The sequence below is a fragment of the Macaca fascicularis genome, chromosome 1 (genome assembly GCF_037993035.2).
Source record: "Macaca fascicularis isolate 582-1 chromosome 1, T2T-MFA8v1.1".
Lineage (NCBI taxonomy): Eukaryota > Metazoa > Chordata > Mammalia > Primates > Cercopithecidae > Macaca > Macaca fascicularis.
In genome coordinates this window covers 214,189,823-214,217,063 of record NC_088375.1, presented here as the reverse complement: position 1 = coordinate 214,217,063, position 27,241 = coordinate 214,189,823, and the positions used below count along the sequence as shown (strand labels likewise).

The following is a 27,241-nucleotide window of genomic DNA, read 5'->3' as shown; positions in this document are numbered from 1 at the left end:
GACTCCTCTTTCACACTTCACATCCAATTTTTGTCAGTAAACCTGGTGAGTTAAACCTACACAATATATTCAGAATCTACTAACAACATTAGCAGTTTTGTTTAAGCCACCAACACCCCTTTCCTAGATTACTGTAGAGACCTGTTTTGGCCTTCCTGCTTCTACCTTCAGCTGTGCTCATCATGGCAGCCAGTGTGATTCTAGTGAAGTACAAGATTCTGCACTTTTTTGTTCAAAACACTTCTGATACCTTTCTATCTCATTCAGAGAAAAAGAGAAGATTCCTTACAAATGGCCTCTAAATAATCTGGCTCCTGTTGCCTCTCAGTCCCCATCTTCTACCACTCTCCACATCAGGCCCTTCTTAGGTTCAGCTGCACTGGCCCCCTTGCTGTTCCTTGAAAATGCTGCTTCAGGGTCTTTGTACTTACTACTCCCTTTGCCTAAGTATCTTTACCCATATTTCCACATGATTTAACACCCTCACTTGCTTCAGGTCTTTGCTCAAACAATACCAACTTTTATAGTTTCCCCAATTTTCCTATTTAAAACTGCACCCTACTTGCCAAGATTTGCACTCCCTAGTCCCTTCTCCTTTCTTTTTCTACAAATTTATTTGACAAATGATATATTTTCTTTAAGTATTTATTATTTATTGTCTCCTCTCTCCCCTCTACCATAAGATGTAAGCCACATGATGGAAAAGACTTTGTGTGCCTTTTTAAGTGACAGACAATAAATACTTGCTGAATGAATTAATAAATTGAAAGATCACCTGTCTATCCAAAAGCTTTTCTGGTCCTAACATACTTCGTGATTTTCTCTGTGCTATCTGATATTACTGATCATAAACAGACTTGCTTCTTCCTTGTTTCTATGACACTTGTATCTTAGTCCTTTCTTTCCACTTGCTCTTATCTGTCACTTTTCCAAGAGTTCTTTTCTTCCTTTAGTCATATGTGAATATCCTCCATGAATTAGGCTTTGATATCTACTCCTTTTCCCTCTCAATCTGGTTCAGTGATAAATAAAAGATATTACCCAAAAGGCACTGCACTAGGTACCAGAGTGAGGAAGGTAAGTGTGGTATCTCGAGAAACTTAAAAGTAAAATTTTCTTCTCTGCAGAATTCATCTCTCCTAACAATTTCACTATAAGCTCTACTGTGTCTGTGACAATAACTAATGGTTACAAAGTATTTACTATCAGCCAGAAAATTATCATTGCCCTCTGAAAAAGGTTTTCTTTTCCAGTGTTCCTAAACTTAGTAAATGGACTATTGTCTCAGGTTTAAAATGCCTTCTATTTCATCTTTCACTTATTTTGCATGTCTCTTTCTTTTTATTTATTTGTTAATTTTTTTGAGATGTAGCCTCACTCTGTTCCCCAGGCTGGAGTGCAGTGGTGCAATTGCGGCTCACTGCAACCTCCAACTCCTGGGTTCAAGTGATTCTCCTGCCTCAGACTCCTGAGTAGCTGGGACTACAGGCACACATCACTATGTCCAGCAAATTTTTTAGTAGAGATGAGGTTTCACCATGTTGGTCAGGCTGGTCTCAAACTCCTGACCACAAATGATCCACCCACCTCAGGCTCCCAAAGTGCTGGGATTACAGGCATGAGCCACCGTGCCCAGCCTGCTACAAAGTGCCCCTTTCTTTTTTTTTTGGAGATGAAGTCTCGCTCTGCCGCCCAGGCTGGAGTGCAGTGGCGCAATCTCGGCTCACTGCAAGCTCCGCCTCCCGCGTTCATGCCATTCTCCTGCCTCAGCCTCCCGAGTAGCTGGGACTACAGGCACCCGCCACTATGCCCGGCTAATTTTTTTGTATTTTTAATAGAGACGGGGTTTCACTGTGTTAGCCAGGATGGTCTCGATCTCCTGACCTTGTGATCCACCCGCCTCGGCCTCCCAAAGTGCTGGGATTACAGGCGTGAGCCACCGCACTCGGCCCCCTTTCTTAAATAAAGTTTTCTTTCAGCTTTCTCTCTTCTTTTCCTCTAAATTTTAACACTTAATGGAGAATACATTTCATAATTGATACTATCTTCCATTTGCTTAACAAATGTTCCTCTTTTGCTTGTCAAAAGTTTTACCTTACCAGATAAACTGTACACTGAGAGGGAAGTAACTACATTTTCCACTTCTTTTTCTAGTCTCACCAGTTCTGAGTATACAGAAGTTGCTCAATAAAGTCTTACTGCTTACTGGCATTTAAGTAGTGAAAGGAATCATGTTTTGTTCCTGCATTCTCAACTTTTACTCAATAACTTTACTCTTCAGGTGAAACTGCTTCACCTAACAATCACCACTCTATTCTTTGGGCTATTCTTTCTGATCTCATTTTACACCTAAAAATAGATAATTCTTAATATGTATTCGTGAAACTTCCAAGTTCTCTAAACCCTGGTGGATTCCGGCCTCACCTGGTCTTCTCTTCTCTTTGGTCATGAGCTGCTGGACCTTCCTTTGCTCTTCTTGTTCTTCTATTTTAGCTTCTTTGTGAATCTGTTCGATAGTTTTAGGCCCTTGATCTGCTCTTCGAGATACCCAATTGCACTACAAAAGTAGAAAATAAGGTTATCTGCCAGATAACTGAAAATTTTTTAAAATTTAAAAATTTGTAATTTTTACTACTGGAAAAGTACGAAATACCTACAAAAGCTGTATTATGGTAGTTTCTCATGTATCTTATAGATGACACTATGAGCAGTTTAGGATCAGAGCTAAAGAATTAAAATCTTCTCAATCAAACCTGACCAATTGTATACTACATATTCCAATAGCCAATGCATACAAAGAACAGGGTGAAAGATGGCCCAAATTTATTATTACATTTTTAAGCATGGCATATATTTCTCTGTGGACTAGACAGATTTTATCTGTATCAGTATTTTGTACATTTGAAAGGAGGAGAGAAAAGTAAAAATGACGAGGATTTCTTGGCCTTGCCTTAATCTGTGGGATTACTACTCAGATCATACCAACTCCACAGGGGTTCTAAGTCAAGGATGACTCCTGCTTTTCTTTCTCCAATATCATGATTCTGATATTCTACACAAAGGTCCACACCACTCTGCCCTTTGGTTATCCCCTGTATTAAGGACAAAATAAGTTGTCACTTTGTAATTATACTTCTCCCTTCTCTCCCTAGCAACAGTCCCAAAATCTGATATAAGTAGAAGTGGCTGATAACATGGGTGGAGACATTTTTTATATTTATTTATATTAGCTAGAGGCAAGAATGGGAAACAGGTTTAAATCAGAATGCAAATTCTGATCAGCTAGTGGTGGCTTTCGTAATATGAAGGATCGTAAGATCACATCTAGTCTCAGCAAGATAAAGAATCATCATTAATGCTATCTGGCCTGGGTGGAGGAGAAATAAGAGGTAGGGCTTTGTTCACTTTCTCTAGTGATGTAGTATATTCCCTGTCGGAGTGAAACTTACAAAAGAGTAACTCCCTGTAGGAGTTAAACTTAAAAAAGAGAAAAGTAGTAGTAACAAAAACAGCACCTGGTAAGAGAAATGAGAAAAAACAAAACAAAACGAAACAAAAACAGCAGCAGAATAGCAGGGTCACAGGAAAAACGAAAGAGAAGAAAACACCAATATCTGAGCTGGGCACCTTACATAATTATTCCATTGACTCTTTACAACAAATCTACAAGGCAGGCAACATCCTCATTTTAGAGATCAAAAATGTAAGGCTCAGAGAGTTAAATGTATTTACTGTGGAGATGAGACTTGCTGATTATTTAGCATACAAAGACTAAATTTAATTGAATTTAAATTTGAATGGAGTTTGAATTCAGAATGGCTGATTACAAAATTGCAAGTGGCTGGGCACAGTGGCTCACTCCTGTAATCCCAGCACTTTGGGAGGCTTGAGGTCAGGAGTTCCAGACCAGCCTGGCCAACAGCGTGAAACCCCATCTCTACTAAAATTACAAAAATTGCCCAGGTGTGGGGACATGTGCTGGTAATCCCAGCTACTTGGGAGGCTGAGGCAGTAGAATCACCTGAACCTGGGAGGCGGAGGTTGCAGTGAGCTGAAACTGAGCCATTGCACTCCAGCCTGGGCGACAGAGTGAGACTCTGTCTCAAGGAAAACAAAACAAACAAACAAAAAGAAAAACAAAGCAAAAACAAAATATGGTTTGATAATCGGAATAAGGAGAAGAAGCACGTAACTGGCAATAGGACTTCTGTCCTTCCTCAGAACTCTCCCACTGAAAGTTTGCCAATTCAAGTTCTGAAAGTCCTGAAGCAAAAGCACTGACTTTACACATGTAAACAACAGGACATCCTTCCCCAGTCCAATTTCTTTAAAGACACTGGACCAGTAAGCTTATTATTATTTTTTTTTCCCCACTCACCAGCCTTAGGTCTATTACATCTTGAAGCATGAACCGAATCCTAGATGAGGTTTTTCTTTCTTTCACAATTTTCTCCATCTGATTAAAGTACTGGTCCATACGTGGCTGCAAGAGACAAAATCATTAGTACTCCTGTCTGAGAAACTTAAATGTAATTTTCCCATGTTACAGTTATTTATTTATGTAGTTATCTATTTATTTTCTTAGAGATGGGGTCTCACTCTGTTGCCCAGGATGGAGTGCAGTGGCACAATCACAGCTCACTGCAGCTTAGACCTCTCAGGCTCAACCGATCCCACCTCAGCCTCTAGAGTAGCTGGGACTACAGGAACATGCCACCATGCCTGGCTAATCTTTTAAGTTTTTGTAGAGATGGGGTCTCATTATGTTGCTCAGGCTGGTCTTGAACTCCTGGGCTCAAGTGATCCTCCAGCCTTGGTCTCTCAAAGTGCTGGAATTTCAGGCATTAGTCACTGCGTCCAGCCCATGTAGTTTTTAAAATGGTCTAGGAATATCAATTTATAGCGAAAATATAATGTGGTACAATTTTTATTTTTATTTTTTTCAGACAGAGTCTTGTTCTGTCACCCAGTTGCGAGTGCAGTGGGTCAATTATGGCTCACTGCAGCCTCAGTCTTCTGGGCTTAAGTCATCCTTCTGCCTCAGCTTCCCAAGTAGCTGGGACCACAGGCATATGCCACTACACTTAGCTAAATTTTTCTGTGTGTATGATTTTTTTGAGATATGAAATCTCACTATGTTACCCAGGCTGGTCTCAAACTGCTGAGCTCAAGCAATCCTTCTGCCTCAGCCTCCCAAAGTATTAGGATTGTAGGTATGAGTCACTCTGCCTGGCCATGTGGTAGAATTTTTAGTTGTTCATATGACCACCTAAAATAAAGACTACATTTTTCTAGGCTCCTGGCAGCTGGCTTTGGTCATGTGATTAATTATAGGCACTAATATAAATGGAAATGTTATGCTATAGCTTCCTATGGCCTTCCTAAAGAGACCCAATGGGCTAGGCATAGTGACTCATACCTGTAATCCTAGCAATTAGGGAGGCCAAGGCAAGAGGATTGCTTGAAGCCAGGAGTTTAAGACCAGCCTGGGCAACTAAGTGAGACCCCTCATCTCTACAAAAAGTAAAACAAAAAGAAAAAAAATTGGATGACAGGGCAAGACCCTGTTACTTTTTTTTTCTTTTTTTTTTTGAGAGGGAGTTTCGCTCCTGTTGTCCAGGCTGGAGTGCGATGGCTCACTGCAACCTCCACCTCCCAGGTTCAAGCAATTCTCCTGTCTCAGCCTCCCGAGGAGCTGGGATTACAGGCATGTGCCACCACGCCTGGCTAATTTTGTATTTTTAGTAGAGACGGGGTTTCTCTATGTTGGTCAGGCTGGTCACGAACTCCCGACCTCAGGATTTGCCCGCCTCAGCCTCCCAAAGTGCTGGGATTACAAGCGTGAGCCACCGTGCCCGGCCGACCCTGTTACTTAAAAAAAAAAAAGTGAGAGAGAGAGAGACACACACACACACAGAGAGGTGGTTGTGTCTTTTGCCCCTTTTCCTACCTTCTCTGGTGAGAGTGATTAGGACAAGGGTTACACTTTAGGAGTCACAGAATGTTAAGCTGAAAGGACTTACTCTGAACTTTGTTTACATAAATAAGAAATAAACCTCAATCCTGTATAAACCACTGGGTTTTCTGTCACAGCTAAGCATAATCCTAGCTGAATTAGATGTTATGGAGCATTTCTGACATTATTTCTTTGAAACATTTCTAATTTCTATAACCTTAAACAGCACATATTATTATAGTATTTTTAATGATTTCTTATATTATGGTTAGATAGCTGTGTCATCAATTAGAGTATAAACTTTAGAAGCTACTGCTGGGTCTTCATTTCTGTATTACCCTTAGGCCATAGTAGTTTTCCTTTTCGTATTTCTGTTCCCAAATTGTCAAATGGTTACAGAAGAAGAAAAAAGAATATGAGACAAATAATCTGAAGAATCTACAAACTGGCTTTTACACAATTTGGGACCCTCCTCACCTCTGACTCTAATGGAAATGTAAGGAGCACGATGGTTGAACACTGACAATGAGACGGGCAAAAGAAGAAAAATAAACAGCCTAGACCTTTGGGACAAGACAGAACTATTTTGTTTGCAGTCTAAGTTCTTTTGCAACTGACAAGGAGCCTTTGTGAAGGTTTCTGAGCTTCTAGATTTTTACCTTTGCTTTTTCAAAGTCCAAGTCTTTGCCAATGGTGGTGAGCAGGCGACACAGGCACTCCAGGGATTCTTCATCATGGTTCTTTAGCAGCTTCACCACACAGTCGTGCATGATGGCTTCAGTCAGCATTTTGAGTTTAAAGAGTTCTCCAATAAACTTGATGTTGCCAATGGATCTCCGCCGGGCTTTGTCCTTGGCTTCTTCCAGTTCATCATGAAGCCTGGTCCTCTCCTCTGGCTGTTGTATAAGGAGGAATAATAGCATCTTGATGATGAAAGCTGTACTGCACAATAAACACTGAGATTCATGGTCTTTACTCTTTCTAGGGGTCAGATGCCTCGGAGAATCTAATAGCAAGTGTGAATCTACTCCTCAGAAAACTGAACTATACCCATCCATTTCAGATTTTTGGAATTCAGTGACCTCACTCAGGCTTAGATTGAATCGCTGGCATGGAAAATTGAGCTGTCCCCTATATTAGACACTAAAAGGAACAAAGCATTCCCCTAAACATTAATATGTTGTTTCAACATGAAAAAGGCAATAGGTCCCTCTTAAGGTAGCAGGGAGATGCTGTATCCAGCTTCCTGAAATTTCTACTTTACAGTGCTCAAAGTGTACAAGCACTGTCTTTCTATGAAAATACTTACAGCACTGGCAGCCTCAAGTTCTTTCTGCTTCTTCTCAAAGACATCATCATCTGCTTTATCTTTTTCAAACTCCTTCTGGCAACGGTTCAGTAGCAGCTTCCGGAAATTCACTGTGTTACCAGGCTTGTCTGCCATGGGTACTTTCAGCTACATCCAGACAGGAAAATAAAGAAAAGCAACAAGATTATTTAAAGACATTACAAATATTTGTTTGCTTTATTGTATGAAATATGCTGACTGAACCACAGGCAAGCATTCTATAAGAGGCAAACAATATAGCTTCAGGCATTTCATGATTCAACAGTAATATGTTTTAAATTTTATTTAGAAAAGACAGACATTCCTCTCATATAAATGTACTTTTTTTTTAGCCATGCTTCTAGCTGACATGGAAATCCTTGTCATATCATTGCAACTATAACCCTGAACTTATCTAGACCTTACTTAAAAAAAAAAAAAAAAAAACTGTGTAGAGTTATTACTTCTTTTTTTAAGAAGTACCATTGTAGTAAGTATTTTGGTTTAATAGGACACACAGAAATGACATAGGACAAGGGAGAATTTGCTGGCTATCACAAAACTGTTGTAGATGAGATCCTTATTGCATTTATGCAGAAGTTGGAATACTGGGGGATTTTTGATATATCTTTCCATTGGGGAATGTTATAATGTTAGTACTTACCTTGACTATAAATACAGTATGTTTATTGCTTATTGCTTATGTGCCATGAGAATATACTAGTTCTCCAAAAGTTTGGAAGCAACACCCTTACAAGGTTTCCATCCAAATCCAACAATAATTGTTTTCTAATAGTTGTAATAGCTCAAGGTTACTTGTAACCAAACACAGAGACATTCTTATGAACATACTTAGAATATAAAGACAGTAGACTGCAGCGGGGATTCTACTAAAATATTCTAATGTACAGATGACATCCCTCTGAGCACCATTTTGAACAGCTATTTCATTATATGATACAACAGTTTTTCTGGGATCACAAAGCGGCTTCCAAAGTTCTGGAATGTATGCATGGTCTTTGCCCTATGTATAATGGAAGATCTTTGTGAAAATAGGGTACACTGCATTCATACTCATGAAATAATTAATGTTATCAACCAGAATGAACTTGGTCAGCTGCTGATCAAGGCTGGATGGCTAGAAAAACTTACTGAGAACTGAGGATGATGATGCTATAGAATATCTGTACTAGAACTGATGGCACACTCTCCAATGTATTCCCTATCATGTATGAAAGATCATTTAACAGGTCCAGTTATACTCAACCACGTGTTACATTGCATATTTCCTTTCGGTAGGAAACTATCTTAGGAAGAGGGGAACATCTTCAGATAATTTTTAGACAACCAAAGAAAAGGCTACTGTATCCTTAACTCCAAATTTAGGCTACATAAATGCAAGCAACTATAGATCATTTCACAGTCAGGCCTACTCTAAAGTCACACAAGTCAGCCTTCAAGAAAAGAAATGCTACATGAAAGCAAGAGTTTTCCAAAGCAAAAGCCAAAAGTTGATTCTACCTTCTCTTATATAAGACCCAGAATACACAATAATGGACTAAGAAATACAAAAGAGAACCAAGAAGTATATTCAAAAGCAGGGTGGCATACAATAGAGCACCAACATGACATTAAATTTTAGAACTAAAGGTTCTAAAAATCAGCAGTTATATCCAATTTACTGCTTTATAGGAACATAAGTTAAACCAGCCACAAAATCCTAGCCAGCATCTTGGCATATTTACCTCCATCATCAGTATTGACATTAAGTGCATAACTGACTGATAAGAAAATAATAGTCCAGCCCACAATCTATCATCTCTAAAGAGATGTTTCCTACATTACAGATTTACTGTGTAGAAACTGGGAGAAATGAGGACAACAAACAACATGAAAATCTAAGCACTGCCATATGGTGAGAAGTGTAGGGAAGACTATTTTAAAAGAGCTGGGTAAGGATCAAAAGTTTTGCTTACTTGCTATGTAAACAAAGGCAATTCTTTTAATCCAAGTTTCAGTTTCATCATCTAAAACAAGGGAGGCACAGTCTCTATGTCCAACTGAGAGGGCAGCTTGAGCATTCAGCATAGAAGCACTTTAATAAGCCACAGAAAAGTAAGCTGTAACTGAAATCGAAAGAGTGCTGGAATCTGAGTCACAAAATCAAAAACTGAATCCCAGCTCTTTCATTTAATCTACTACGTGAATTTGAGCAAGCTACCTCATCGAACCTCAGTCCTTACACCTGCAGAATGAGATATTCCAAAATGATTATAGATTAAGGAACATGATAAAACAGCTGTTGAAAAGGGAGCTCTGGACATAGTCACAATCCCAGCTCTGCCATGTGACTTTGGCCAAATTACTCAGTTTCACCAAACCTCTATTTCAAAAATGGAGTAAGGTATTATATCTATCTCTTAGGAGGTGTTATTGGGAGGATCAAATGAGGTATCTAAGGAAACAAATAGTGGCTGACACACAGTAAGGGCCCAATAAACAACTAGTATAGCTATATTTAACACTTGAAGCTCCATTTGACAGGCCTATGATTAAACATTAAGAGTAACCTATATCGTAATAACATAGCTATCAAAGAAAGGATAAAGCAAAGTTAGCTCACTAAGCAATAAAGAGGAAATCACAAAATGCAAGAGAAACAAAAGTCTGCTATCCCAAAATGATGGTCAAGAGGAATTTCACATGAATAGGGGCATAAAGAACATGTAATCATGCATAAACTTTTCAGATATATTCACATGGAAGTATTAAAACTGAATAACAAGCAGAATGACTACAGATTTACAAAAATGTATCTCTGAATGAATGAATACCTAGCTACACAGCTCCTTGAAGACTTGTTTTGGAATGTGACCTTAATATCCTCTGGGGATGGTTGACAGGGCTGTAGAAATATGGAAAGGGGCCAGTGAGAACATATCCTCTGAGAATAGTGATTCATGGTGATTTTCTTTCTTTCTTTTTTTGTCCTTAGGAGATGGTAAATTTGATAGGGCTGTAAGTGAGAACTTGTCTGCTGGACACTGGGTGGTCAGGAGACCCACTGAGATTGGTTAGTTGGAACAGAACATGAAGAGTGGATATCTTAATCTGCTTGGGCTGCTATAACAAAATACCATAGACAGGGTGGCTTAAACAATGGAAGTTTATTTCTCACAGTTGTGAAAGCTGAGAAGTTCAAAATCAAGGTACCGGCAGATTAAGTTCTTGGTGAGGACCCTCTTCCTGGCTCTTAAACGGCTGACTTCTCACTGTATCCTTACATGACAGGGAGAGAAACAGCTCAGGTGTTTCCTCTTCTAAGGGCACCAATCCCATTGTGTGGGCTCCACCCTCATGACCTCAACTAAACCTAGTTACCGCCCCCCACCCACCTCCTACACCTCCTAATACAATTATAGTAAGAGGGCTTCAAACTATTTTTCAGAGACACAACAGTGGACAAGGCAGATGCATGCAAATATGATCATGGATAATAGCAAGAATGAAAGGTAGTATGTGACAGTGAGAAAAGGATCTATTTAGACAACTACAATTTTCACTTAGTCCACGATCAACACTAAAATGTGTGGGTTTAAATGGGTTGTCTGGGACGGATTTCTTTTTCTCAGGGAGCAAGGGAGTCGGTGAGAATGTTTTAGTAAGGCTGCTTGATAAGCTGAATTCACTAGAAAGCACCTACCTTTTTATTTTTACACAGTAGTAAACAAACAATGTGGCATCAGTGTAATGACAGCCATTCACACACAGGTCACTCAGCAATCTTAGATATGAATGTTATCAGCATCAGGTAGTAATTTTCTTCAAGCAACGGGGCCTATACTGCTGACATATTTGTTAGTATTGAGGGTGGACATGCTTATCCCCAAAAGGATCAAATTATAGAGAATCATCAAGGGCTCTCAGCAGTGCGGTAATTATGGTAATCAAACAGAAATGAAAATGGAATAAGTCCTGGCCTTGGCTTAGCATGTTCAGGATTTTCAGTGCTGTCTCAGAACATAAAGATGTTAATGGTAATCCATGGCCCAGTAGTAATTTTGCCCCCAAATCATGTGCTAGTATGAAGTAAAGTATTTGTAATGAATAGTATAATGTAAGCAAGTGACACCTCTGTGCTAGCTCTAAAACTCCGGTTTCTAGAGGATAGTTTACTCTTAAAAAATTTTTTTTTTTGGAGACAGTGTCTCCCTATGTTTCCAAGGCTGGTCTCAAACTCTGGGGCTCAAGTGATCCTCCCACCTGTCTCTTGAGTAGCTGGGATTATAGGCATGTGCCACTACTCCTGGCCAAGGACGGTTTGCTCTTAAATGTGAAGTAAATAGCAATACAGCAATTTTAAAACATTGTTTAATAAACCAACATAACTCTCAGGCCCATGGTGATATACTATTTTCTATCAGTGGTTATATTATGATCTTAGGCAATTTAACCTGCCAAAACTGTACATAATACTCTGCATACTATGAACACATCTATCAAAATGGATCTCTGTTAGATATACCTGAAGAGGTATAGTTTTAGGATAAGCACATGATTCAAAAGGGAGTGGTCAGTTATGAAAGTATAAGTCATCTCTGATCATTTTTTTCTTCAACACATTATAAAATCTTCCATCAGGACAGTTACAAGTCCCTCCTTCTCCAGTTGACCGGCCACTCGCTGTTGCCCGCGGCCGACTTGTCATGTCTGCAATTCCAGGCTTTATTTTTTATGAGATTTAACTGCCTCTCTTTTTCTCTCAGTGTCTCTTCCTATTCTCGGTCCCGTCATTCTCCTCATGTTTTGCTTTTAAACACTTAAAGTGGCAATACTACAAGCTCTGTACCTGGAATAACAGTACACAGAATGCTTAAAAATCTGCCTTCAGTGCCATTCTTTGTAGCTGAAGTAGGCATGTCTCCCATAGCACAGATAAAATGTAACAAAACTACAGTCTCAGGGCATAAAAGAAACTCTTTCAAGTTGGTTATTCTTTCATTCAGGCATTTACCTACTCATTCACAACTATTACCTGCCAAGAATCATTCTAGGCATTGGGAATTCAGCAGTGAACAAAACAGAAAAAGTCCCTTCTCGTGGAGTTTATATTCTAGCGGGCTTCTGAGATGAGGATTCTCATTTCAATTATAATTAAGACAAAAGCAGAGCAATTTAAAATTGTACTTAAGTACAGATTTAGATACAGAACAACATTTTTCTTGTCCACTCTTTTCCATCTGCCACTTAATTCAGATGTCCTCCTCCTAAAAGAAGTGCTAAATTCTAGTTAAATGCTTTATTATTCATGAAGGAAGTCTCACAGACCTCTTCAGTCATTTCTAGTTCAACTAGCAGAAGCAGCAAAATACTCCAGAGGCGCAGCTGACCATCTCTTATGATTCCCTCTTAGTAGAGCTTGGTGGACACGGGCAGCTGCATATATGGATGGATATGTACATATGTGTGTGTATACGGTATTACAGAGCAACGAGGGAAAGCTGAATCCATTACATCAATTTCCTCTATAAATCTAAAGGAATCTTTCCTAAAGGCCTACCCTTTAAGACTTCATGAAAAAATTAACAAACAAAATAATTTTATACTCTAGGATTCACCTAATCACTGCAAAGTTACAAAAGAGGTTTTAAATGGAGGTGTGCAATCAATGTGAATGACATGGAAAGAGAAAAATGGCTTAACAACTGCTCTAAACAATGAGAACACATATTCTCCTAAATCTTACAATCTCAACAGTCTAGGCCAGGGTTTTTAAACCTCAACACTACTGACATTTGGGGTAGGATAATTATTTCTTGTGGAGGGCTCTCCTGCACACTATAGAAAGCTTAGCAGCATCCTCATCCCATACCCACTAAGATGCCATACGAATAACCAAGAAGGCCTCCAGACACTGCCAAATGTCCTGAGGTGGGGGTGGGAGGGAATGTCCCTGGTTGAGACCAGACTCCCAGATACTAGTTTAAATTTTTATTCACTGTCTTCAGTTTCTTTGATTCTGTTGGTAGGTATTATTTTTCAAGCTAATAATTACCTTAAGGAAATTTTTCTAAATGCCTGTGGTCTAGAGGTTTGCAAAATGATGTATACAGTAGATCTTTCCTGTCTGATTTCACAAGAAACCTTAGCATAGTAAACAGGGGCTTGAAGGAAATAAATCTGCTTACGCCTGCATTGTTGAAACATATACTAACAGCTCAATTTTGGGCATTTCACTTTTGGGCAACACTGGTCCGTGGACATGTCATCTTGAAAAAGCAATTCAGTAGACTCCATTTCTTTTCTTTTTTTTTTTTGAGACAGGGTCTTGCTCTGTCACCCAGCCTGGAGTGCAGTGGTGCAATCTTGGTTTACTGCAACCTCCACCTCCTGGGTTCAAGTGATTCTTGTGCCTCAGCCTCCCAAGTAGCTGGGGTGACAGGCATGCGCCACCATGCCCAACTAATTCATTTCTTTTCTAACAGTACAAAATAAAATAGCACACACTCAGGTATCCATTGCCCAAATGTGTCAAATCTTAACATTTTGCCATACTTGTTTTAGATCTTTTACTTAAAAAAAAAAAAAATCAGTGACTGTGTGTCTGTGTGTATACACAAATATTAGAGACAGGGTCTTGCTCTGTCACCCAGGCTAGAGTGCAATAGTGCCATCACAGCTCACTGCACCCTTAAACTCCTGGGCTCAAGTGATCCTCTTGCCTCAGTCTTTGGAGTAGCTGGGACTACAGGTGCATGCCACCACACTCAGCTTTTTTACTTTATTTTATTTTATTTTTTTGAGACAGGGTCTCACTCTGCTCACCCAGGCTGGAGTGCAGTGGCCCAATCATAGCTCACCGCAGCCTTGACCTCTTGGGCTCAAGTGATCCTCCCACCTCAGCACCTGCCTAATTTTTTTCTATTTTTTTGTAGTGACAAGGTCTCACTATGTTGCCCAGGTTGGTCTCCAGCTCCTAGGCTCACGTGATCCTTCCACCTCAGCCTCCCAAACTAGGATTATAGGCATGAGCCACCATAGCTGGCCACTTTTTCAGATTTTAAGAAACTAAATATTACAGTAAAACTTAAAAGCCGGTAGTGGCTTTTAAGCTTTTCACTCTATTGCTTATTTTTGTTTTGAAAACTTTTTAAGATTCAGCTCAATTAATTATGAAAAAGCAAACTCCATAAACACCACCAGGTATGGTACCAGGTCAAGATACAGAACACTGAAAGCTTCTCAGAAGCTCCTCTTAAATTACCTTCCAAAGCACATCCACAACCCCCTCTCTGTCTCCAAAGTTATACAAAAGCCTTTTAGACTTTTATAATAACTTTCTTGCTTTTGTTTTACAAAGAAAACATGCAACCCCTAACACTACAGACAGGTATCCCCAAACACCCAAGTTAGTTTTTGTTTCATTTTTGAACATTAAATAAATAAATCATATAGTATCTTTTTGGGTCTGCCTTCTTTTACTCAAACTTACTCTTGTGAGAATCCATGTCCATGTAGTTGTACTTCAGATTCACTGTCCTTGTATAAACATGCTACAATTTATCCATTCTACTATTAACAGGCATTTATTCATGTTTTTTTTTCTGTATAAAAAAATGCTACAACATTTTTGTATATATTTCCTAGCATATGAGATATGTATGTTTATTGGTTGTGTATATACCTAAGAATTAAAATGCTAGTTTTGGCAGAAAAACTTCAGCTTTAGTATATAATGCTAAACAATTTCCAAAGTGGCTGTTGCAATTCACATTACCATGACCAGTATGCGAGAGTTCTTGTTGCTTCACATGTATGTAAATCTCTGGTAAATGTAGCAATTTGGTGTTATTGCATAGTACATGAACATCTTTAACATTATTGCCCAATTGCCCTCATAAATGGTTGTATTCATCTTTAAAAGCATTTAAAATGGGATTTTTAAAAAAAATCTAGTGGGGATGAATTTTATAGAACTATAGTTTATCTTTTCTTAGTTTATCACTTCCCTAATAATGAATAACATTGAATGTCTTTTTTTTTCCCTTAAAAAAAACACAAAAAAACGAGATACATGTGCAGGTTGTACAGGTTTGTTACATAGGTATACATGTGCCATGGTGGTTTGCTGCACCTACTGACCCGTCCTCTAAGTTCCCTCCCCTCAACTCCCACCCCTAACAGGCCCTGGTGTGTGTTGTTCTCCTCTCTGTATCCATGTGTTCTCAACGTGAAACTCCCACTTATGAGTGAGAAGATGTAGTGCTTGGTTTTCTGTTCCTGTGTTACTTTGTGGAGGATGATGGCTTCCAGATTCATCCATGTCCCTGAAAAGGACATGATCTCATTCCTTTTTCTGGCTGCATAGTATTTCATGGTGTACATGTACCACATTTTCTTTATCCAGTCTATCATTGATGGGCATTTGAGTTGGTTCCATGTCTCTGCTATTGTAAATAGTGCTGCAAAAACACACGCATGCATGTGTCTTTATAGTAGAATGATTTATATTCCTTTGGTTAAACACCTAGTAATGGGATTGTTGGGTCAAATGGTATTTCTGGTTCTAGATCCTTGAGGAATCATCATACTGTTGAACTAATTTACACTCCCACCAACAGTGTAAAAGCATTCCTGTTTCTCCACAGCCTTGCTAGCATCTATTGTTTCCTTTTTAATAATCACCATTCTGACTGGCATGAGATGGTATCTCATTGTGGTTTTGATTTGCATTTCTCCGATGATCAGTGATGCTGAGCTTTTTTTCATATGTCTGTTAGCTGCGTAAATGTCTTATTTTGAGAAGTGCTGCCATTGATTATCTTTTCTAAAGTTTATCAACCAATGGATTTTCATTTCTATGAACTACCCATATTTTTATTGGGCTGTTTTTTTCCTTACTGATTTGCTTCTTTTTCCTCCTTAATTCTGGATTCTAATATTCTGTCAGTTAATGCACTCCAAACATACTCCTAGGTTGTAGTTTTATCTTTGTATTTATTTACAGTATCTTTTGCCGCACCAAAGATTATAAATTTTAACAGTCAAATCTTACACCTTTATCCTTCATGTTTTGAATCTTGCTAAAGACATCTTTCCCTACTCAAAGTTCATGAAAATAGCCTCCTCGATTTTCTTATAAAAGGTTACCTTTTCAAATTTAGATATTTAATAATCCTATAATGTTTGATGTGTGTAGTAGGATCCTATGATTCTATGCTCACTGTTACTATTTTATTTCAGTCTCTCAATCCCTCAAAAGTAATCAACTATGGTGTTAGAAGTCAGGACAGTGGTTACCTTTTTTGCTTTCCCTGAGACTGAGTCTCACTCACTCTGTCACCAGGCTAGAGTAAGTACCATGGTACTATCATGGTCCACTGCAGTCTTGACCTCCTGAGCTCAAGGGATCCTCACATCGGAGCCTCCCTAGTAGCTGGGATTACAGGTGCGTGCCATCATGCCTGGCTAATTTTTCAATTTTTTATTTGTAGAGACAGAGTCTCATGTTGCTCAGTCTGGCCTCAAACTCCTGGGCTCAAGCAATCCTCCTGCCTCAGCTTTCCAAAGTGTTGACATTACAGGTGCAAGCCACCGCACCTGGTCCTAGCTGCCTTTAGAAAAGAGTAAAGAGTATTGAATAGGGTCTAAGGTGTTGCTGATATACATTGAGCTGTACAGTAATGATCTGTATACCCTTCTGTAAGCATGTTGCATTGGTGTGTTGAAGCTGGTTCATATTGGTTTATGACAGACAACTGTTTAACAGTAATTTTGTGAGTCTTGTCAAACTGTCAGTAGATTACAAATAGTCCTGAGGACAGCATTTACATCATTAAATTTGGCAAATGCAACAAATGAAGAATTTCAACCCAGAAAGCACATATATTAGTCATATTTCAACAAAAAAGTTTCAAAGATTAAAAACATACATGAAAGAGATAAAAGTCAGGTGCAGTGGCTAACGCTTATAATCCCAGCACTTTGGTAAGGACGCAGGAGGATTGCTTGAGCCCAGGAGTTTAAGACCAGTCTGGGCAACATATTGAGATTCTGTCTCTATTAAAAAATTAAAGATTAACTGGACACGGTGGTTCGTGTTTATGGTACTAGCTACTCAGGAGGCTGAGGTGGGAGGATCATGTGAGCTCAGAAGGTTGAGAAGGCAGGAAGTCCAGATCCTGCCACTGCACTCTAGCCTGGGTGACAGAACAAGACAAAAAGGAAAGGGAAGGGGAAGGAAAAGAAGAAAGAGGCCAGGCATGGTGGCTCACATCTATGGTCCCAACACTTTGGGAGGCTGAGGCAAGCGGATCACTTGAGCTCAGGAGTTCCAGATCAGCCTACAACATGTCGAAACCCTGAAACACTACATTTATAAAAAAATACAAAAATTAGCTGAGCATGTGCCTGTAGTTCCAGCTACTTGGGAGGCAGAGATGGGAGGATTGCTTGGACCCGGGAATTTGAAGTTGCAGGAGCTGTGATCACGCCACTGTACTCCAGCCTGGGATACAGAGCGAGATCTTGTGTGGGAAAAAAAAAAAAAAAAAAAAGGAAGGGAGGGAGGGAGGCAAACTCCAGAATACAAGGATAAAAGAACACGAGAGACAGAGAGAGAGAGGTAGAGGCAGCAGAGGGAGGGAGGGGGGAGAGAGAGAGAGAGAAAGAGATGGTTGAATAAGTTACGGTATATGCATATTATGAAATATTATGCAATTTGTATAAAAGTATGAGTAAAATATATCTGTAATGACCTAGAGGGCTGCCCAAAACATTTATTAAGTTAAAAAAACAAAAAGGCAAACTGAAAATAATTTATATAATTCAATTAAAGCAAAACCAAAAAAATACCTCTTTATACATACACTCATATTTTCATATGATTTTATAAATATGAAGAAAACTGTAGATGATTACATCAAAACCATTCACAGTGACTATCTGATAGGGAAGGAAGATTAACTGCTTGGGGCTGCAAGCAGACAGTAATAACTGTATTAACTATACCATTTGACTTGTTCAAATAGGTTGTTATCTTATAATTTAAAATAATCCAGGAGGCCAGGAGATGGCTCCTGCCTGTAATCCCTGCACTTTGGGAGGCCAAGGCGGGAGGAGCACTTGAGCCTAGGAGTTTTTGAGACCAATCTGGGCAAATAGTGAGACCTCATCTCTACTAAAAATAAAAAAAATAGCCAGACCTGGTGGTGCTGTGTGCCTACAGTCAAGCAGGAGGATTGCTTGAGCCCAGGAGTTTGAAGCTTCAGTGAGCTATGATCACAATACTGGACTCCAGCCTGGGCAACAGAGCAAAAGACCTTGTCTCAAGCAAAATAAATAAACAATCCAATAAAGTTTTCAAAAGTCTCATAAGTGGGTGGCTTGTCTATAATTTCTTCCTATTCCAATCCAATTTGTACTTATTGCCAGATCATTTCAAAAGCCATTTTCATCCATATCACTCCTCCACTAAACTGCCTGAACACCACTTAACTGCCTATCTGATAAAATTCAAAACTGGGAAAGGGCACTGAAGTGTGATCCAGAGGATCTGGGATCCAGTCCTAATTTTAATGAGTGACCACAGGATGCCATGGCTACCACAATGAAAATGAGCGCCCAGAAATGGAAAATTAGTTTGCTTCCATAGAACTATGGCACATCAGGAGACACTATGGCAAGTGATTGAGTTAAATAATCCCTGATTTGGATTCTAGCAATGCCACTTACTACTTATATCACCCCGAGCAAGTTATTTTTCCTTTTTAAGCTCAGTTTTTGGTTCAAGAAAGTGGGGCTGACCTTTCAGAGTTAGAATAACCATTAAAAATAATATGTATACATAAAGCCTCTACCCATATTTCAACTTAGTAGGTGCTGAATAGATTATTTTTATTATAATAATAATCATCCTCATTCTATAGCGAACATTCAAAACCTTCACAAATTGGACCTAAAAGGTCCAGTATAGTTTCAGTTTATTTAGGGTTAACTACAGGACAAACACTGAGCTAGAAATTTTGTAATCTCATTTTTTTAAAATTAATTTTATCCTTATAATATTGTAAATGGTATGAATTAATCTCATTTTATGGATTAAAAACAGGGGCTTAAAGACATTGGTAACTATTCTAAGGTCATAAAGTTAGGAAGCGGCAGAGTAGGAACTATTTTATCTTATCTTAATTTTATTTTATTTTGAGACAGAGTCTCACTCTTATCACCCAGGCTGGAATGTAGTGGTGCAGTCTCTGCTCATAGCAACCTCAGCCTCCCTCCTGAGTTCAAGTGATTCTCCTGCCTCAGCCTCCCAAGTAGCTGGGATTACAGGCGCATGCTATCATGCCCGGCTAATTTATGTTACCACACCCAACTAATTTTTGTATTTTTAGTAGAGACAAAGTTTCGCCATATTGCCCAGGCTGGTCTCAAACTCCTGACCTCAGCCTGCCTCAGCCTCCCAAAGTGCTGAGATTACAGGCATAAAGCCACCGTGCCCAGCCTGGAATTTCATTTTAAAGTTTAAATGTTAAACCTAGAGCTGTGACTCCAAAGCCACACTTACTGCTTCAGAATTGAGCCTGCTTAGAATATGTTCTTTCTTCTCCAAATGTGTATTCCCCATTATCTCAGGTCCAACTCAAACTCTATTTGCTTTGTAAAAGTTTTGTGGCTCTCCCACCAACATACTGTTTTTTTTTTCTTCCAACTTATTTTTCAGTCTAACCATCCATTCAGGTATTAAGATACTGCTACATCACACAATACCTTTTAAGTATTTTTTTTCTTGGAAATACTTATTTTCAAAATGGATTTTGAGTTCCTTTAAGACAGAAGATGTGACTTTTCCAAACCCCAAAAGACTTACCTACCTTTGACATAGGTAGTCAAAACTATTGGTAGAATGAGAGAATTTTGCATTTTCATAGCTTGTTTCTAAGCAGCAAGGCACGACAACGAGTTGTAATAATTAAGAAAAAATCCAAATGTTAAAGGACAGACATTTCTGACACAAGTACCTTGGTAACAACAGGAAGAGAAAACACAGATGATACATGGCAGTTTATGATCGTGGGATAGAGGACAATGAACACTAATCAGAAGCTCTTTGGTCTCCCTCTCTGTCTTGCCCTAGATTTGACAGGCTGTGGAGATTAAATGGCTTCAGACAATGTAAACAGAGAGAAATCTAACAGTTTCTATGACATGAAATTATCAGCTTTGAAATCTTTTTGACTACAGAACAACTATCCTTTCATTTTCACAGAGATTAGAATTAGAATCAACGTGTTTTTAAATTTCAAACTTAATTAAATGTGAAAGCATGCATTTGCTTGCTTTCCATAAGAGACACACAGGAAAAATTTGTTGCCTATGACAATAATTTTACATTACTAATTCAAACCTGACTCAATCTTTCTTATGTTGAATGGGCCCATCTCATGTCCATTTCAGTACAGACTTCATATCCCCTACAGAGGGGAGTATACGTTTTAATAAAGCAAGATTGTCTTTATATAATGAGGATATATCAATAAATACTAAAAATATATTCTCCCCTTTATGTTGCCCCAATAACACTTCTGGGAAGAATGTGTAGTGAGGGGAGAATATACCTCTTGAAGATTTCTGGTTTTACTCCTTCCTCTCTTCTTACCGTTACTAAACATCGACACATGTTTGCGTAAGCCACAGAGAAACTGGGTTCATCAATAGCCTTCTCAAAGACCAGGTCAATAACTCCTTTCAGCCGCTCCTCTGTATCAACAGTAAGTCCTGACACTTGCTTCATCAGTTGATTGAACATCTGTGGTGTCAATTTATTTAAGATACTTCGAACTTTTCTAAAAAGCTCCTAGAAGGGCCACAAAAAAGAATAGCATTAGAGTAACTTAGAGTAACTGTGACAATATGGTACTTTCTGTAATGATTAATTTTTAAAATAATGTATAAGTTCAACTTCTCAAATTATTAACAAGGACTGTGAACTAGTTATAGAAATAATTAATCTATTTTAACAAATAGAAATTACCTTCTTTTCACTACTGAGGAGAATTCTAGAAATAGGTATATACACACTTAGCTGGTGGGAGCATTATCTGTTAACATTTCTAAGGGCAATTTGACAATGTGTATCAAAAGCTTTAAGATTGTGTATGTAACCTTTGAACCAGTAATTATACTTTTAGAAATATATTTATATTTAGCGATACGTAAAAATATTTTAGCCACACTAATTTCCATCATAATAACCCATTACAGAAAATAACTTTGATGTAAAAAAATAGAAATTTGTCTAAATTATGGTATAATATAAATAATGGTATGAAATACTAGGCAGGAGTCTTTTAAAATAATGTTATAAAATCTCTATTTAAAAAAAAAAAAAGGAATTGAAGATCTTCCTAGACTAGTAAAAGGAGATATACAACTCCACTTAATGGTGAAAGGCAAAATGATTTTTGCCCCTAAGATTGAGAATAATGCAAAAAATGTTTCTTCTCACCATTCCCATTCAACATCATAACAGAGGTCCTAATCAATGCAATAAAGCAAAGAAAAAGCAATAAAAGGTATGTAGATTGTAAAGGAAGAAATAAAACTCTATGCAGAGAAGATAAAATTGTCTACATAGACAATCATAAGGAATCTACAAAAAGACCAGAATAAGTCAGTCTAGCAATTGTAGGATACAATGTCAAAATGCAAACATCAACTACTTTTCTATATATTACCAATAAATAACCAGAAATTATTTTTTTAAAGTACCATTTACAGCAGCACCAAAATCTATAAAATGTTTAGCCAAAAAACTAACAAAAGGTCAGCAGTGGTGGCTCACACCTTTAATCCCAACTTGGGAGACTGAGGTTGGTGGATCAGTTGAGGCCAGAGGTTCAAGACCAGCCTGGCCAACACGGCAAAACGCCATCTCTACTAAAAACAGAAAAATTAGCTGGATATGGTAATGCATGCCTCTAATCCCAGCTACTCTGGAGGCTGAGGCACAAGAAGTACTTGAACCTGGGAGGCGGCTGCAGTGAACTGAGATTGCATCTCTGTACTGCAGCTTGGGCAACAGAGAGAGACTCTGTCTCAAAAAAAAAAAAAAAAGAAAGATGGAAAAAAATACAAAAACTATAAATCACTGAAGGAAATCGAAGAGGGCTTAAATAAATGAAGATATATATCATGTTCATGTATTAAAAGATTCATTATTGTCAAGATGTCAGTTTTCTCCAAAGTGATCTACAGATATATCATAATCCAAATCCTAATAGGGCCTTTTGTTTTTTGTTTCGGGTAGAAAACAAGGAGCTGATTCTACAATTTATATGAAAAGATACACACACACACACACACACACACACACACACACACACACACAAAAAAAAAAACCCTAGAAGAGCCTAAACAATTTTGAAGAAAAAAAAGAAGTTGGAGAATTGAATTCACACAACCAGATTTCAAAACTTTCTATATAAAGACAGAGTAGTGTTGGCCAGAGGACAGACATAGCTTGATGAAGAATGTAGAGTCTAGAAATAGATGCACACATATATGATGAACTGATTTTTAACAAAGATGCCAAAACATTTCAATGGAGAAAGGATAATCTTTTCAACAAATGGTGCTGTAACAGCTGGACATCCACAAGAAAGGGGAGAAAAAGAACCCTGACCTATTATCTTGTACCTTGTACAAAACTCAACAAAAATTAGATCACAAAACTAACTGTGAAACCTAAAACTATAAACTTCTAGAAGACAACACAGTAGAAAAACGTTGTTTTCTTGGGTTTATGCAAATATTTCTTAGATATGACAGCAAAAGCACAATCATGAATGAAAAGGTTAATTCAGTATTATCAAAATTAGAAACCAGCTGGGTACAGTGGCTCATGCCTATAATCCCAGTATTTTAAGAGGCTGGGGTGGGTGGACTGTTCGAGCCCAGGAGTTTGAGACCAGCCTGGGCAACATGGCGAAACCCTGTCCCTACAAAAAATACAAAAATTAGCTGAGTACGGTGGCACGCACCTGTAGTCCCAGCTACTTGGGAGGTTTAGGTGGGAGGACTGCCTGAGCCAGGGGAGGCTGAGGTTACAGTGAGCTGTGATTGTGCCACTGCACTCCAGTCTGGGCAACAAAGTGGGGCTATGTCTCAAAAAATAAATAAATAAATAAATAAATAAATAAAAATAAAAATAAAAACAACTGCTCTGTGAAAGACACTGCTGAAAGAATGAAAAGAGGCTGGGTGCAGTGGCTCATGCCTATAATCCCAGCTCTTTGGAAGGCAGATTGCTTGAGCTCAGGAGTTTCGACACCAGCCTGGGCAACAGGCGAAACCCCATTGCTACAAAAAATACAAAAATCAGCTGGATGTGTAGTAAGCACCCGTAGTTCTAGTTGTGGGGCTGAGGCAGGAGGATTGCTTGAGCCTGGGAGTTCAAGGCTTCAGTGAGCTGAGATCATGCCTCTGCACTCCAGCATGGGTAACAAAGGGAGACTCTGTCTCCAAAAAAAAAATTACATACACACACACACACACACACACACACACACACACAAAATCATTTATTAGCTAAGCTACAGGAGTTCATGCCTGTAATCTCAACACTTTGGGAGGCCAAGGCAGGAGGATTGCAGGAGGCCAAGAGTTCAAGACCAGTTTGGGCAACACTGCCTCTAAAAAATTTTTAGGCCAGGCGCAATGGCTCACACCTGTAATCCCAGCACTTTGGGAGGCGAAGGAAGGCGGATCACTTGAGGTCAGGAGTTCCAGACTAGGCTGGTCAACATGTGAAACCCTGTCTCTACAAAAAATACAAAAAAATTAGCTGGGTGTGGTGGGGTATGCCTGTAGTCCCAGCTACTTGGGAGGGTGAGGTCGGAGAATCGTTTGAACCCAGGAGGCGGAGGTTGCAGTGAGCTGAGATCGCATCACTGTACTCTAGCCTGGGCGATGCAGCGAGACTCCGTCTCAAAAAAAAATAAAAAATAAAAAATAAATTGTAACAAATTAGCCAGGTATGGTGGTCCATGCCTATAGTCTCAGCTACTTGGGAGGCTGAGGTGGGAGCCTAGGAGGTTGAAGCTTCAGCGAGACACCATCGTGCTACTGCACTCCAGCCTGGGCAACAGATTAAGACCCTCTTTCAAAAAAAAAAAAAAAAAAAAAAAGCCTGAGATGGTAGCTCATGACCAGCCTCGGCAACAGAATGAGACCTGGTGTCTACAAAAAAATTAGCCAGGCATTGTGGCACATGCCTGCAGTCCCAGATACTTGAGAGGCTGAGGAGGGAGGATCGCTTGAGCCCAGCAGATCAAGGCTGCAGTGAGCTGTGATAGTGCCACTGCACTTCAGCCCTGGTGACAGAGTGAAACCCTGTCTCAAAAAAAAAAAAAAAAAAAATCTTTTCACTGTAACTAAATATCTAGTTGATGTCCACTAAATTTTGTGTTAGGTACAAATGAAGCACAAAGCAGTTATTGCCTTCCACAGAATCAAAATCTAGTTGCAGGGACAATACATTTAAAAACGAAGTGATAAAGCAAGTACTAGGGTTGATTAGAGACCAGAAAGGGGAATAGTTTAGGTACATGAGGTCAGAGGCACTGGATTAGTCGAGGAATGCCTTTAGAAGGAAATGAGGGCCGGGGGTGGTGGCTCACGCCTGTAATCCCACACGTTTGGAGGCTGAGGTGGGCAGATCACCAGTTCAGGTGATAGAGACCATCCTGGCTAACATGGTGAAACCCGGTCTCCACTAAAAATACAAAAAGTTAGCCAGGCGTGGAGGCACATGCCTGTAATACCAACTGCTTGGGAGGCTGAGGCAGGAGAATCGCTTGAACCCAGGAGGCAGAGGCTGCAATGAGCCAGGATCGCACCACTGCACTCCAGGCTGGGCGACAGAGCGAGAGAGACTCCATCTTAAAAGAAAAGAAAAAAAAAAAAGAAGGAAATGATAATTGGGCCAGATAATAAAGGATAGAAAGAGCTGGCTAAAGGGAAGAAAAAAAAATAAAGGAGATATTTGATGAAAGAGAAAACACTTTAGGAAGGAATTGTTAATGAGGATTTTCTAGCCTGCTAATTGAGAGAACACGCTGGAAATATCAGAAGACTAGCCTTCTCTGGTTGTGAGTGAAAGTGACATATTGAACGCTAGGTTAAAAAGCTCGAATGGAAAGACAAAAATCAGTGTTTCAGGTAGATGACTCAGGCAGCCTCAGTAGAAATGTTGTTAACAGAGGAGAAAGAAGAAAGAGAATGCAGGGAATCCTAGGGGTAGAAGCCCAGACATGTCCTGAGGCAATGATTTCCTAGAAATGCTTCAAGAAGATGAGAATAAGGTCATCGACAGTGGTCGTTCATAATGCTGATTTAAATGATTTAATATAGTAGTAGGAACATAAGGGAAGGCAACAAATCAAGTCCATATTTAAAAGAAAGTGTCAAGAAAAAGAAGGTTGTACTGGCTCTGTAAAGGAATTTTAATAATTCTCCATTGGATTTCTTTTATCTACTTACTAAAGAAAACCTATTAATTAATGCTACCTCATATCAAGATAATTATTGTTTCTGAAATAAGACTTAATAATGGAGAGAACTCTGTTATAAACAAGCAGATTACAAGTTATAACAACTGGACTATTCTTTTATGACGCTTGACAACTTTTGAAGCTTTAGTTTCCTCATATGAAAAAAAAGGGTAACATCTATTTCCTCATTATAGGTACAGTAAGAATTTAATAAAGTAAGGCACTAATCCAAGTGCCTTAAATACATCTTCATTGTCAATTATGAAGATCCAGTAGGAAGTTTTAACTATCTTCATACAGGCCATTTAGGCCCATTATCATTAAGCATTTCTCAGGGAGATTGGAGAGAGGGACAAAGAAGGCTTTTTTTTTTTCTTTTTTTTTTTTCCCTCCAAAAAAGGTTGAGATATGTTGAAATGGAGAGAAATGTAGGGACTTGATCTCAGCAATGTGAAGAAGGATGTCCTTAGGAACCCTGTGGCAAATGTTTGGGGATAATCACTACAGAGATAAACAAAAGCAAGCCGCCAATTACAGTTTGACAGCACGGCTAGTTGACGGATTGCTTCATCTTCATCTCTGTTTTGTATTAACTACTCTGTGGGTTCGCTTATTTACTGAACAATTATTTACTGAGAATTTACTCTCTCAAACAGTGGTCCCCAACCTTTTGGCACTAGGAACTGGTTTTGTGGAAGGCAATTTTTCCACAGACCAGGGTTGGGGAAGAGGAACGTGGTTTTTGGGATAAAATTATTCTACCTCAGATCATCAGGTATTAGTTAGATTCTCATAAGGAGCGTGCAGCCTAGATCGCTTGCATGTACAGTTCACTCCTATGAGAATCTAGGGCTGCCACTGATCTGACAGGAGGTGGAGCTCAGGTGGTAATGCTCTTTTGCCACCACTCACCTCCTGCTGTGTGGCCCAGTTACCAACAGGCCACCGACTGGTACTAGGGGTTGGGGATCCCCTGTTCTCTGAGGTTACGTGATGGAACTGAATCAGAACGATATCTAAGGCCCATCTCCGCTCTCAGGGACATCATCATACTGAGCACTTAACCAAGCTCCAGGAACCATGCCAAATGGTTTATATTATTTCATTCAATCTTAACACTGGCCCTATGAGGCACTCAATGTTTGTAACTTCATTTTATAGTTGAGATTAAGAACCTGCCTAACAGAGTCAGGATTCTGCCTCCAGACCTGGAACTTTGAACTGCTACACTTAACTGTTCATGGTGAGAGAAAAGATATATAAGGAATCAAGATGCTCAAAAGTTAGTAGGTGATCTGTGATGCTTAGCTCTGGTACAAGTGTGAATTTTAAGAGACTCCAGTTTTGGTGCCTAGAAGCAAAAACATCTGAAGTCGCAGAGGTAACCTGGGGATAGGAATTGAC

At 39.1% G+C, this 27,241-nt stretch overlaps 1 protein-coding gene across 50 annotated transcripts in view; it reads right to left on the bottom strand.

The window, feature by feature from the left end:
- Window positions 1–27,241, bottom strand: part of EIF4G3 (eukaryotic translation initiation factor 4 gamma 3) — a 375,324-nt gene that overhangs the window by 45,869 nt on the left and 302,214 nt on the right. For all 50 annotated transcript variants that reach the window (XM_074018065.1, XM_065528583.2, XM_074018064.1 and 47 more), the window contains 5 exons: window positions 20,944–21,141; window positions 7,266–7,412; window positions 6,616–6,852; window positions 4,379–4,483; window positions 2,425–2,557 (listed from right to left, as the gene is read on the bottom strand). In XM_074018065.1, the coding sequence (XP_073874166.1) occupies window positions 2,425–2,557; window positions 4,379–4,483; window positions 6,616–6,852; window positions 7,266–7,412; window positions 20,944–21,141 (820 nt within the window). The remainder of the gene's footprint in view (window positions 1–2,424; window positions 2,558–4,378; window positions 4,484–6,615; window positions 6,853–7,265; window positions 7,413–20,943; window positions 21,142–27,241) is intronic.